The 12,500-nt window shown below is 56.0% G+C and overlaps 4 protein-coding genes across 4 annotated transcripts in view; 2 read left to right on the top strand and 2 right to left on the bottom strand.

Moving 5' to 3' along the window:
• The window catches only part of ENH_00061610 (lipase domain-containing protein, putative), a gene marked incomplete at both ends in the record, with an annotated part of 3,477 nt that extends 1,651 nt beyond the window's left edge, over window positions 1–1,826 (top strand). The window contains 4 exons of the mRNA XM_013582023.1: window positions 1–527; window positions 752–877; window positions 1,113–1,527; window positions 1,811–1,826. The exon at window positions 1–527 is cut by the window's left edge and continues 1,651 nt beyond it. Coding sequence (XP_013437477.1) covers window positions 1–527; window positions 752–877; window positions 1,113–1,527; window positions 1,811–1,826 — 1,084 coding nt within the window. The remainder of the gene's footprint in view (window positions 528–751; window positions 878–1,112; window positions 1,528–1,810) is intronic.
• A 144-nt stretch (window positions 1,827–1,970) lies between these two features.
• On the top strand, window positions 1,971–5,344 carry ENH_00061600 (hypothetical protein; the record flags this gene model as incomplete). The annotated part of the gene is made up of 5 exons (XM_013582022.1): window positions 1,971–2,730; window positions 2,864–3,369; window positions 3,958–4,105; window positions 4,371–4,661; window positions 5,067–5,344. 5 exons carry the CDS (start codon window positions 1,971–1,973, stop codon window positions 5,342–5,344), a joined length of 1,983 nt encoding a protein of 660 aa, XP_013437476.1.
• A 3,235-nt stretch (window positions 5,345–8,579) lies between these two features.
• Window positions 8,580–9,410, bottom strand: ENH_00061590 (hypothetical protein, conserved; the record flags this gene model as incomplete). The annotated part of the gene is made up of 2 exons (XM_013582021.1): window positions 8,580–8,672; window positions 8,916–9,410. The coding sequence occupies 2 exons, from the start codon at window positions 9,408–9,410 to the stop codon at window positions 8,580–8,582; spliced, it is 588 nt and encodes a 195-aa protein (XP_013437475.1).
• Window positions 9,411–10,090: 680 nt separating this feature from the next.
• ENH_00061580 ([3-methyl-2-oxobutanoate dehydrogenase [lipoamide]] kinase, related) overlaps window positions 10,091–12,500 on the bottom strand; it is a gene marked incomplete at both ends in the record, with an annotated part of 2,568 nt that continues 158 nt past the window's right edge. The window contains 6 exons of the mRNA XM_013582020.1: window positions 10,091–10,525; window positions 10,994–11,068; window positions 11,331–11,380; window positions 11,664–11,702; window positions 11,825–11,878; window positions 12,166–12,217. Of these exons, the coding sequence (XP_013437474.1) occupies window positions 10,091–10,525; window positions 10,994–11,068; window positions 11,331–11,380; window positions 11,664–11,702; window positions 11,825–11,878; window positions 12,166–12,217 (705 nt within the window). The remainder of the gene's footprint in view (window positions 10,526–10,993; window positions 11,069–11,330; window positions 11,381–11,663; window positions 11,703–11,824; window positions 11,879–12,165; window positions 12,218–12,500) is intronic.

Genomic DNA, 12,500 nt, shown 5'->3' with positions numbered 1-12,500 from the left:
AGCAGAAGCAGCAGCAGCAGCGCAGGCGGGGGACTGGAGCAGGGCGGCGGCAGCAGCAGCGGTGGCGGCTGCAGCAGCAGCACGAGCCGCGGAGGAAGCGCCGGCGGAAGCAGCAGCAGCAGCAGCAGAAGCAGCAGCGCGCAGCAGCAGCTTCCGCAGCAGCAGCACTTTTCGCGGCAAAACCTTCCGCAGCATGCGCAGCATCCGCAGCAGCATCCGCAGCATCCGCAGCAGCATCAGCAGCAAACAAGACTGGAGGCGCAGCATTCGGCAGATCGGGCGGACGCTGCGGACTTGGCGGCGCAGCAGCGCAGCAGCAGCGCAGCAGCAGCAGCAGCAGCAGCAGCAGCAGCAGCAGCAGCAGCAGCAGCAGCAGCAGGAACTCGACGACTCCGCCCTCGCCTCCCCAGAAGACCTCGAAGGCGTTTTGGGCTCTTATGAAAAAACCAAAAAGTGGTGGCACAGAATTGTCACTTCCAACTTCAGTCCGCTGGCCAACAGAAACAGCGTGGCCAATTTGCTGCTCCGTGCGCCGCTGCTGCTGCTGCTGCTGCTGCTGCTGCTGCTGCTGCTGCTGCTGTGTTGCTGCGGCGGCGGCTGCTGCTGATGGCGGCGTCCTTGGGCCGTGAAGCTCATGTCCTGCTGCTGCGGATGTCCTGCTGCTGCTGGTGTTCTGCTGCTGCTGGTGTTCTGCTGCTGCTGATGTTCGGCTGCTGCTGATGTCCTGCTGCTGCTGCTGCTGCTGCTGCAGAGATGCAGGGGCGCGTGTGGCCCGAGGTGAAGACAGCAGCAGAGCTGCTGCTGCCAGTCACTGCGCTGCGGGCGCTGCAAGCCACAGGAAGGCCGGAGCCGGTGCTCTACTCCTTGGGCTCCTCGCGTAAGTGCTGCTGCTGCTGCTGCTGCTGCTGCTGCTGCTGCTGCTGCTGCTGGTTGGTGTGGGGGGGCGTCGCTGCTGCGTCGGGCGTTGGCGCAAGGCCGTGTTTGTGGCGTGCAGGGTTTAGGGTTTAGGGTTTAGGGTTTGCCTTGGGAGTGCGTTGGCCGCTGTTGCCTCTCCCCCGCCCGAACACCCGCTGCTGCTGCTGCTGCTGCTGCTGCTGCTGCTGCTGCTGCAGTGTTCAACTGCAGGGCGCACATGCCTTACCGGATGCTGCCGTCGCTGGGGCGGAAGGCGCTGCCGCCAGCAGCAGCAGTGTCTTGGCCAGCAGCAGATTTGTTTAATGAGTTTGAAGGGACTTTGGACTTTCCCGTGGGGGGTTTGCCTGGGGGCGAAGTGCTGCTGCACAGCGCAGCAGCAGCAGCAGCAGCAGCAGGCCCCGCAGCAGCAGCAGCAGCAGCAGAGGAGCCCGCGGCCCGCCGCAGCAAACAACTCTACTTCCGCTCCGTGCTGCTGCTGTGGCAGTTCGCCTACACTTCTTATAAGTTCGGAGACATTTTGGAAAACTATTTGGAGACTCCTTTGGACCAGTTGCTCTTCAAACACTTCGTCCCCACTTACATCGGCACTGCCCTCTTCTCCGAATTCGGCAAGTCCTGCTGCTGCTGCTGCTGCTGCTGCTGCTGCTGCTGCTGCTGCTGCGAGGGCGCAGCTGCTGCGAGTCTTGCTAAGGTGCTGCAGCGGCTGCTGCTGCGGTTCTGTCGCGGTGCTGCTGTGGTGCCGGTGCTGCTATTGCTGCTGCGGTGCTGCGATTGCTGCTGCGCTGCTGCTGCTGCGCTGCTGCTGCTGCGCTGCTGCTGCTGCTGCCGCTGCTGCTGCTGCTGCTGCTGCTGGGTCGCGTTTTTCTGTCTTTGTGGCCTTTTTGGCCTTTTTCAGTTTTTATTTCCTCTAAACTATCTGCCTTTACTTCCCCTGAGTTATCTTTGCCTCGCTGCGTCTCGCGGCGCTGCGCCGCCTGCTGCTGCAACAGCAGCAGCAGCAGCAGCAGCAGCAGCAGCAGCAGCGTGCATGCGTGTGCGGTGTACGTACAGCCCCCATGCACTCCCTGGACGGCCAACTCACCCCCGAGGGGGCCCTGGCTTTGTCGAAGTCGAATTTAGTTTTGCTGCAGAGCTTTGGGGGGCCCCCCCGAGTTGCTGCAGGGGGGGCCCCCCTGGAGGTGCCGCGTGTGCTGCGGCTGCGGGACGCGGCGACAGGGGAGCTGCTGCTGCTGCAGCAGCAGGGCGCTGCAGCAGGGCCGGGCGCAGCAGCAGCAGCAGCAGCAGCAGCAGCAGCAGCAGCAGGCAGCAGCAGGTTCCAACTCGTCGAAGACAAACTGCTGCCAACCATCAATGCAGACACTTGCGAAAAAGATGCAACTTATCAAGTTGTTGTCCCAAGTCCCTTAGTCTTCAGATGGGACTTGAACTTATCCCCCAACCCTGCTGCTGCTGCTGCTGCTGCTGCGGAGGCCGACGAGGACCCAGCAGCAGCAGCAGCAGCAGCAGCAGCAGCAGCAGCAGCAGCAAAGGTCAAGGGCCCCGCAGCACCTTCTCTCGTGCTGCACCTCGGAGATGATGTGGGCATTGGGGCTCGAGACAGAGACTTTCGAAAACCCCAAAAAGGGGACTCCGCAATTCCAGTCCACAGGGCCGACATTGTCTGGGCCTTCAAGGGCACTGCCCAGCCCAAGGTGCCTGCTGCTGCTGCTGCTGCTGCTGCTGCTGCTGCTGCTGCTGCTGGGGGTGCTGCTGGGGGTGCTGGGGGTGCTGCTGCTGGGGGTGCTGCTGCGGGTGCCGCTGCTGAGCGTGCTGGGGGTGCTGCTGTGCTGGGGTTTCTGGGGGTGCTGTTGTCTCTGCGAGTGCTGTTGTTGCTGCTGCTGCTGCTGTTGCTGCTGCTGCTGCTGCTGCTGCTGCCGTTCGCGTTGCTGCTGCTGCTGCGGGCCCACAGTCGCGGGCGCGCGTTTCGCTTCTGAAGCAGCAGCAGGAGCGTTGGGCTCGGGGCGCTTTTTCGCGTCTGGAGCCGAAGCCGGTGCCCCCGCTGCTGCTGCTGCTGCTGCTGCTGCTGCTGCTGCTCGTGTTTTCGTGCAGCAATGGACCTTCAACACTATGACAAACCCCATTCGAGACCCCTTTTTCTCCCCCAAGGCCCGGCTGCACTCGGGCTTTAGCTTTTTATTTCACCAAGTGCTGCGGCGGCCTTTGACGCGCTTCGTGAGCGAGATGAAGACCCTCTTGAAGCGCCGCCGCCGCAGCAGCAGCAGCAGCAGCAGCAGCAGCGGCAGCAGCAGCAGCAGCAGCAGCGGGAGCAAGAGGCCGCTGGTGGTTGTGTTCACGGGCCACTCGCAGGGGGGGGCCAGCGCCTCACTTGCTGCTTGGTTTGTCTCCAAACATTTGAAAAAACAAATCCAAAAAGGAAGAGTGGTTATTTACTGCATCACTTTTGCTGCTCCCCTGGTGCGTGCGGTGTACATACACCTCAGCTTGCTGCACTTTGCGGTTTTTCGCCAGTTCGAGGCTCTTTGAATCCGTTTTTAAGTGCATTTTGATCCGTTTTTAAGTGCATTTTATCAGTTTTTATTTATTTAATTAAATGAAGTTTAATTTAATTCCAAAATCCATTTGAATTCTCTCAAATTCATGAAATTGCGTTTGTGATCACACCACAATCAGGTGTCCATACACTCGAACGCCCTGAATAGACACAAGTGCAAGTAAATAAAGCATCAAAAGCAAATTAAAGATTTGCCAAATTATTATTTTTAATTTATTATTCTTTCTTTGTTCATTTGCATGCAAATGCAATTAATATCCCTCAAATAAGTTCCGCTATAAATCCACGCAAATGCCACTACGCAGTCCACTGGCACGCAGCAGCAGCAGCAGCAGCAGCAGCAGCAGCGACAGCAGCACCAGCACCAGCAGCACCAGCAGTAGCCCCACCAGCACCACCAGCAGCCGCACCAGCAGCAGCAGCAGCAGCAGCAACAGCAGCAGCAGCAGCAGCAGCAGCAGCAGCAGCAGCCCGTTTCTTGTTTTGTTCAGATTGGAGACCGCGCAGCAATAAAGGAGCTGCAGCGCCACGGGGCCATCTTTCAGCACTTAGTTGTTGATGTGGATCCAGTCCCCGATTTGCGGCAGGCCAAGGGGAAGGCCTACATGGAAAAGGACTACGAACACACCATCACCGAGGGTTTAGGGTTTAGGGTTTAGGGTTTAGGGTTTGGGGTTTAGGGTTTAGGGTTTGGGGTTTAGGGTTTGGGGTTTAGGGTTTCGTGGTTGCCCATTACAAAAGGAGGCGTGCCCGCGCCCGTATCCGCACGGGCATCGAACTGCACCGCCGCGCGTCTGCCTTTGCTGCTGCTGCGCTGCTGCTGCTGCTGCTGCTGCTGCTGCGCTGCTGCTGCTGCTGCTGCTGCTGCTGCAGCTGCCGATGCACTCGCTGGCGCGCGCCGTAGTGCGGGAGGAGCCCTCGGGGCGTTTGCTGTTTAGCGGGCTGAGTTGGCTGGGGGCGGAGTACCGCAGCAGCAGCAAACGGGCGCGGCTGCTGCAGTTTGCTGCTGGGCTGCTGGGGCTGCAGCAGCTGCGGCGCTTCAGCAACAGCATGGCTCTTGTCTGGACCCACATGCATGCGCTGCCCTGCGCCCTCACGCTGCTGGCGGGGCTGCTGCAGCAAATCAAGTGGAGCAGCTTCTGCAGCAGCGCCTTCCTCCGCACCTGGGGCGGCAGGCCCTACGTCGCCAGCCAGGGTCCGCTGCTGCTGCTGCTGCTGCTGCTGCTGCTGCTGCTGCTGCTGCTGTTGCTGCTGCTGGTGTGATGATGAGGGTGGTGGGGATGGGGAGGGTTTTGAGGTGGGGATGGGGAGGGGGAGGCTTGGGGTGGTTGTGGTTCTGCTGCTGGTGCTGCTGCTGATGAGGATGATTACTATCATGCTGCTGTGGCTGCTGCTGCTGCTGCTGCTGCTGCTGCTGCTGCTGCTGCTGCTTGTGGTGGTGGTGGTTCTGCTGCTGATGATGGTGTTTGTGGTCGCGGTGCTAATGCTGCTGTGAGGATGAAGTTGGTGGCGGTGATGGTGAACACGCTGCTGCTGCTGCTGTTGCTGCACATCTGCTGCTGCTGCTGCTATGCTGCTGCTGCTGCTGCTGCTGCTGCAGAGCTAGACATGGCGCTGAAGGAAGCCTGGTTTAGTGGGCTGCTGCCGATGGGGGCGCTGCTGGACCGGAAACTAAAAAGAGATCCGAAGTTTCTTGAGCGAGCAGCAGCAGAAGTGGAGCGTCTTTACCAGAGGGTCCCGCAGGAGCAGCAGCTGCAGCACCAGCTGCAGCAGCAGCTGCAGCTGCAGCAGCAGGAGCAGCAGGAGCAGCAGCTGCAGCAGCGGCAGCAGCAGCGGCAGCAGCAGCGGCGGCGGCGCCAGTTCGGAAGAGCTCACTGAGGCGCAGCAAATGCAGTTGTGGATTATTTGTGTTTGTGCTTTTTCTTTTTATTATTAGTGTTTGTGTTTTTTCTTTTTGGATTTGAAGTGGAAAAGCGCGGCTGAGAGGTGTACGTACACCCGGACGCGGTGTACGTACACCCGAGCGCCCTGCTGCGTCTTGGCCTCATTTTCGCATTTTCGAAGTCCCAAAAGTCCATTTTAATGCTGCCAAGGCTTCAGACTTAGGCTTTTCTTGTTTAAATGTGTTTCTTTTGCTGCTATTTCCCTTTTGCTGCACTTAAAACGGGAAAAATGCAAAAAAAAGGACTTTTCTGCTGACTGGCTTTTCCTCGGTTTGCTGTTCAGGTGTACGTACACCTGGTGCGCGCCCGCCGCGGCAGCTTGTGGGTTTAAGTGCTCGTTTGTGGAATTCATTTGTGATTTTAATGTTTATTTGCAGTTAAATTTCATTATTAAATTTTATTATTTAGCATCAACAAGTTCTTTTCTTCTTTGCGCGCTGCATGCTCAGCCGTTCGGGTGTATGTACATCTGAGCGCAGCCGTTTGTGCCTGCACCTTCTTAGACTTCATTAGCTGCTTCGGCGGCTAGCTAGCTACTGGCTAGCCAGCTAGCTACTGGCTAGCCAGCTAGCCAGCCAGCTAGCCAGCTACCCAGCAAGCTGGACAGCTAGCTAGCCAGCTAGCTGGCTATCCAGCTAGCTAGAGGGCTAGCTAGCTGTCCAACTAGCTGGCTAGCTGCATAGCTAGCTAGCTAGCTAGCTAGCTATCCAACTAGCTAGCTAGCTAGCCAAGGGAACTGAAACGGTTTAGCTGGCTTGACTGACTCTTTGGAGCTTGCTGCTGGGAGTGCAGGGGCGGGGCCCTCAGCAGCAGAAACTACAAAATGGATTTTGTTGCAGCAAATTAAGAATGCGCTGGCACTTAGGCAGCAGCAGCGGCAGCAGCAAAAGAAGTAGCAGCAGCAGCAAAACTAAAACCAGAAGCAAAAGTGGCAGCAGCAGCAGCAAAAGTAAACCAGAAGCGAAAGTAGCAGCAGCAGCAGCAAAAGTAAAAGCAGAAGCACAAGTAGCAGCAGCAGCAGCAAAAGTAAAACGGGAAGCAAAAGTGGCAGCAGCAGCAGCAAAAGTAAAACGCGAAGCAAAAGTAGCAGCAGCAGCAGCAAAAGTAATACCAGAAGCAAAAGTAGTAGCAGCAGCAGCAAAAGCAAAACCAGAAGCAAAAGTAGCAGCAGCATCACCTCGCCGTCTTAGCCTCAGACGCAGCTAAAGGCGACGCTGCTAGCTGCGGTTAGCTGTAGCTAGCTGTGGCTAGCTGCAGCCACCTGCAGCTAGCTGCACTCATCACTTTCGCTGCACCTTGCTGCAGCTTGCTGCAGCTAGCTGCAGCAGCAACTGCAGCTGGCTGCAGCAGCAACTGCAGCGCCAGCAAGCGCAGCGAACAGGCTACATGGCCATGAGCAGCAACAACAGCTAGCTGCAGCAGCAGCAACACCTAGCTGCAGCAGCAGCAACACCTAGCTGCAGCAGCAGCAACAACTAGCTGCAGCAGCACCTGCAGCAGAATATGCAACGCCAACAGGCGCAGCGAAAAGGCTGCAGCACAACAAGTGCAGCAGCAGCAGCAGCAGCAGCAGCAGCAAAAGAAATCGGGGAAATGGTGTATATGTGTATGATAAAAGGGTTCAAGGAGAGAAGAAAAAAGAAACTAAAAGAGAAAAAGAAAATAAATTTGCAAAGAAAGAAAAGGAAATAAAAGGAGAATAAAAAAACGGAGCCGCAGCAAACAAAGCAGCTAAAGCCCTGCAGCAGCGGCAGCAGCAGCAGCAGCAGAAAGTGCCCAAGTGGTCAAAAGGGACAAAAAAGCCAGACCCGCAGCGGCTAGCTAGCTAGCCGACTAGCTAGCTAGCCGACTAGCTAGCTAGCCGGCTGGCTAGATGGCTAGCTAGCTAGCCAGTCGATTGGGCTACTCGCTGGCTGTCTAGGTTGCTGTCTGGCTTGTTAGCTAGCTGGTTACCTATCTGGCTAGTTAGTTAGCCCACTGGATAGCTAGCTAGCTAGCTAGCTAGCTAGCTGTCTATCTAGCTAGCTACGTAGATGGCAAGGCTACCCCCCAGACAAATAGTTGCATGTGGAACTTGCTAGGCATCAACTTCGCCGGCTAGCCAGCTGTGGGTGGCTAGCTAGCCAGCTAGCTAGCGAGCCAGCCAGCCAGCTAGCTAGCTAGCTAGCTAGCTAGCTAGCTACAAAGTTGCGGGCAGCTAGCTGGCTAGCCCCCAGTAGGCTCTTTGCTTGCTGCACAAGTCTAAAAGCAGAAAGAGTTGAGCTCCTGAGAACTCTTTAATGAACTTTGAATTATACAACTTTTCGAAATATGTTTTCTTTTACTTTTTCTAATTATAATTGTTTACTTTTAACCGGACACAAATGCAGCTGCTGCAGCTGCTGCAGCTGCTGCAGCTGCTGCGCTCCTGCTGCGGCTGTAGCAGCTGCTGCAGCTGCTGCTGTGCTTCTGTTGCGGCAGCAGCAGCAGCTACAGCTACTGCAGCTGCTGCAGCTGCTGCAGCTGCGGCAGCTGCTGCAGCTGCTGCAGCTGCTGCAGCTGCTGCAGCTGCTGCAGCTGCTTGTCTAGTCTATAGAATGTCTGTTCAGTAAGATTTTTTCCTTACTCTACGCAGCTAGCTGCAAATGGCTAGCTAGGGCTGCAGCCGCAAAGGCGAGGGAGAAAGCACTGCAGCAGAAGCAGCAGCAGCAATAAAAGCGCAGCTGCACAAGGATATGCTGCTGCTGCCGTTGCAGCTGCTGCTGCTGCTGCTGCAGTTGCTGCAGCGGCTGCTGCTTCTCCCTGCAAGTTGCAGCAGCAGCTACAGCTACAGAGCTGAACAATAATTGCCCATGAGCGGGCACTACAACAGGCCAATCAGGAGGCCCCTTTGGAGGCCCCCCAGGGGCCCCCAGGGGTCTCCATGGGGGCCCCCATGGGGGCCCCAAGGGGCCCCCTTGGGGGCCCCCAGGGGCCCCCCTGGGGGCCCCCAGGGGCCCCCTTGGGGGCCCCCAGAGGCTCTAAAGGGCGCGACTGGGGCCCCTAGGTGGCCCCCCGAGACCTCCAGGGGCCCCTCAGAGGCCCCCAGGGGGCCCTAGGGGCCCCCAAGGGGGCTAGGGGGCCCCGGGGGCCCCCTATGGGACCTCAGGGGCCCCGGAAGTAGGGGCCCCTCAGGGGCCCCCTGGGGCCCCTCAGGGGACCCCAGTTCTACTTCGGGGCAGCAGGGAGGAACCTTGAGGGGCTATGTGGGGTTGGATCCAGCCGCTTGGGGGCGGCATGAGCTCCTGCAGCAGCAGCAGCAGCAGCAGCAAGAGGGCAGCAGCAGCAGCAGCAGGACGCGGAAAGAAGGCAAAAGAAGACCAACATTACAAAAGAGAGCAGCAGAAGCAGCAGCAGCAGCAGCAGCAGCAGCCCCGCATCAGCAGCAGCCCCGCCCGCGCCCCTCCCCGCACCCAGCCGCCCCCGCAGCAGCAGCAGCAGCAGCAGCAGCAGCAGCAGCAGCAGCAGCAGCAGCAGCAGCAGCAGACCTGCTGGTCGCCGATTCTGCGGAGGGCCACGTAGGCGTCAGTGCCGTGGCCGGGAATGGAAAAGAGAGAAAGAGATCCTCCAAGATAAGAAGCATAAAGTCTGCAGAGGGGAAGTCCGCAGCCAAAGCCTGCGAGGGGGGAGGCCCGGAAGGCAGCAGCAGCAGCAGCAGCAGCAGCAGCAGCAGCAGCAAAGTCCAAAGACCCGATCGTCACCGACTGCACGCAGCCCCCAAGCTGCTGCTGCTGCTGCTGCTGCTGCTGCTGCTGCGCAGCCGCCGCCCGCGACAGCGGCACGCACGCCGACGGGCGCCGCGGCCCGCTCGCCGCCTCCCGCTTCTGCTGCTGCTGCTGCTGCTGCTGCTGCTGCTGCTGCTGCGGGCCAGCAGCAGCAGACACCACTGCGCCAGTGAGGGGGTCGTACTTCACAGGAGTTGCTGTGGTGTACATGTAACTCCAAATCCGCGGCTGCGCCTCGTTGCTTATCCCGCCCCCCATGTCCGACAGCTGCAGCCACCCCACACAGCTAGCTAGCTAGCTAGCTGGCTGGCTAGCTAGCTGGCTAGCTGGATGCATGGATGGCTAGCTGGCTAGCTAGCTGGCTAGCTGGATGGATGGATGGCTAGCTGGCTACCTAGCTGGCTAGCTGGATGGATGGATGGCTAGCTGGCTAGCTAGCTAGCTGGCGGGGTGGGTGGCTAGCTGGCTGGCTAGCTAGCTAGCTGGCTGGCTGGGTGGATGGCTAGCTGGCTAGCTAGCTAGCTAGCTAGCTAGCTGGCCAGCTGGCTGGATGGATGGCTAGCTGGCTGGCTGGTAGCTAGCTAGCTGGATGCATGGATGGATGGAATGCTAGCTGTCTCGATAGCTAGCTAGCTATGTGGCTGGCTGGCTAGCTAGCTAGCTAGCTCGGTGGCTGGATAGCTAGACAGGTAGCTGGCTGGGTAGCTAGCTGGGTAGCTAGCTGGGTAGCTAGCTGGGTAGCTAGTTGGGTAGCTAGCTGGCTAGCTAGCCAGCTAGCCAGCGGACTCACCAGCTCCCAGCTAAGAGCCTGAGGCTTGCCCGCTAGCTTGCTAGCTCGCTTGCTGCTGCTGCTGCTGCAGCTGCAACTGCCACTGCTGCTGCTGCTGCTGCTGCTGCTGCTTACCTTACTGCTGCTTACTCTACTGCGGCCAGGAATACTACTGCTGCTTTTGGAGCTGCTGCTGCCGCTGCTGCTGCTGATCTCTGCTGCTGCTGCGCTCTGCTCCTAGGACTACTACCGGTGCCGCTGTTGCTGCTGCTGCGCCGCTGCTGCTGCTGCTGCTGCTACTGCTGCTGCTGCTGCTGCTGCTGCTGCTGCTGCTTACTCTGATGGAAACAGAATGTTCATCCCCAGCCACCAGCAGCTGCACCGGCGGCAGCTGCGGGTCAGCAATTTCTGCTGCTGTTTCGTACTGCGGCTCCCCCTGAGATATGCGCTGCGAGTGCAGAAACGGGCTGCTGCTGCTGCTGCTGCTGCTGCTGCTGCTGCTGCTGCTGCTGCTGCTGCTGCTGCTGCTGCTGCTGCTGATGCGGCTGCTGCTGCCCTTGGGAGCGCGGTGCACGTAAGTGTCCACTGTCGCTCTCATGGCATTCTTCAAAACAAAGAAATAAATAAATAAATATAATTAATTAATTAATTAATTAATTTATTTATTTATTTATTATTTATTTATTTATTTATTATTTATTTATTTATTTATTATTTATTTATTCAAAAATAAAGACAGGTAACAGCAGCAAATAGCTCTCTTGCTTAGAGTGGGGATAAGCTGGTGCATTTATTTAAATGCAAAAGAATTAAAATTATTCATTTATTCATTTATATACTTTTATTTATTTATTTAGTTACTATTTATTTATTTATTTATTTATTTATTTATTTATTTATTTATTTATTTATTCATTTATTTATTTATTTCTCCTATTTAGGCGTGCGGATATGCAGAGCAGGCTAGAGGCGCAGAAGAGCCAGTGGATGCCAAACCCTAAACCCTAAACCCTAAACCCTAAACGCTAAACCCTAAACCCTAAACCCTAAACCCTAAACCCTCGAAACATACCTTCAAGAGCTCCGACAAGATGTAGTAGAGGTACTGCGGGACAGAGGCAAAATGCGCGTCGTTCACGTTCCATATCTGAGCTCCGCAACAACTGCAAACCCTAAACCCTAAACCCTAAACCCTAAACCCTAAACCCTAAACCCTAAACCCTAGACACAAAACAACAGTCCGCAGAAAAGGCGGAAAGAAATGAAAACAACAGCAGAAGGGACTAAGAAAAAAGGCAGGGAAAAATAAGCCAGCAAGAAACAAATGAAACAAACAAACCCTAGGCCCTAAACCCTAAACTCCAAACCCTAAACCCTAAACCCTAAACCCTAAAAGCAAACCCGCTCACCTTGATTTGGGGGCAGCGGCCGTAATGAGAGTGACACAGCTTCTCCGTGTCTGAGCGCCGAAGCACAAGGGCCAATAAACCCTAGAATGGCCCCTGGACCCTAAACGCTAAACCCTAAACCCTAAACCCTAAACCCTAAACCCTAGACCCTAAATCAGTTAGTGGCGAAAGCTGTGCAGAGACAGGCAAAACGCAGAAGATCAGAATTTCTCGTTTTGCTCTGTCGAGTCGCGAATTAAATGAGAACACAGCAAACTCTAAACCCTAAACCCTAAACCCTAAACCCTAAACCCTAAACCCTAAACCCTGAACTCTTAAAAAAATCTCGCCTACCTTCAGCTGCTTTCTTCGTCACTTGGAAAGGGTCACATGCTGCACAGTTTCCCACATCCGCATGTGAAGTAACCCTAAGCTTCCTTCACCCAAACCCTAAACCCTAGTTCCTAAACCCTAAACCCTAAACCCTAAACCCTAAACCCTAAACCCTAACTTACCCATATCAACGACGCCGTTGGGAGTTAAGAAGCTGCTGGTGAGCATTTCAGTTCCTGAAAAAAATGAAATACAGAAAAGTAATTTTTCAAACACAAACCCTTTCTAGAGTTGCAGCCGACCCTCACTCAAAACCCTAAACCCTAAACCCTAAACCCTAAACCCTAAACCCTAAACCCTAAACCCTTGAATCACAGCTCTAAACCCTGAACTTTAAACCGCAAACACTAGACGGTGAGGCGGGAGAGCAAACACCTTGCCCTACATGATGCGTACCAGCAGCTCAGGTTTGAGGGTTTAGGGTTTAGGGTTTAGGGTTTAGGGTTTGCGGTGGAGGGTTTACCTATTCTTGAGAGGAAGAAGCCATCAAGAAACTCATCTACGAATTCTTCTGTCTGCAAGGACAAGAGAAGATCTGGAAAGTATTTTAAAATACTTTTAGGGTTTAGGGTTTTGAGGGTTTGCGTTTTGCTGCTGCTCCTTACTGCTCCCTGCTTCCTCCTAGGGTTTAGGGTTTAGGGTTTGAGGTTTAGGGTTTAGGGTTTAGGAATTGCGAAGGCCTGAGGCGCAGCTCCTCTCACGTTGCAGATGCTTCTAGAGTTAAGGGTCTAGGGTTTAGGGTTTAGGGTTTAGGGTTTACGAGGAACTGCGGCGCGGCCCCTCTCAAGCTGCAGCTGC

This window comes from Eimeria necatrix, genomic scaffold, assembly GCF_000499385.1.
Source record: "Eimeria necatrix Houghton genomic scaffold, Enh_scaff539, whole genome shotgun sequence".
Taxonomy (NCBI): domain Eukaryota; phylum Apicomplexa; class Conoidasida; order Eucoccidiorida; family Eimeriidae; genus Eimeria; species Eimeria necatrix.
The sequence above is the reverse complement of the archived record's forward strand: the minus strand, read 5'-3'. Positions and strand labels throughout refer to the sequence as shown.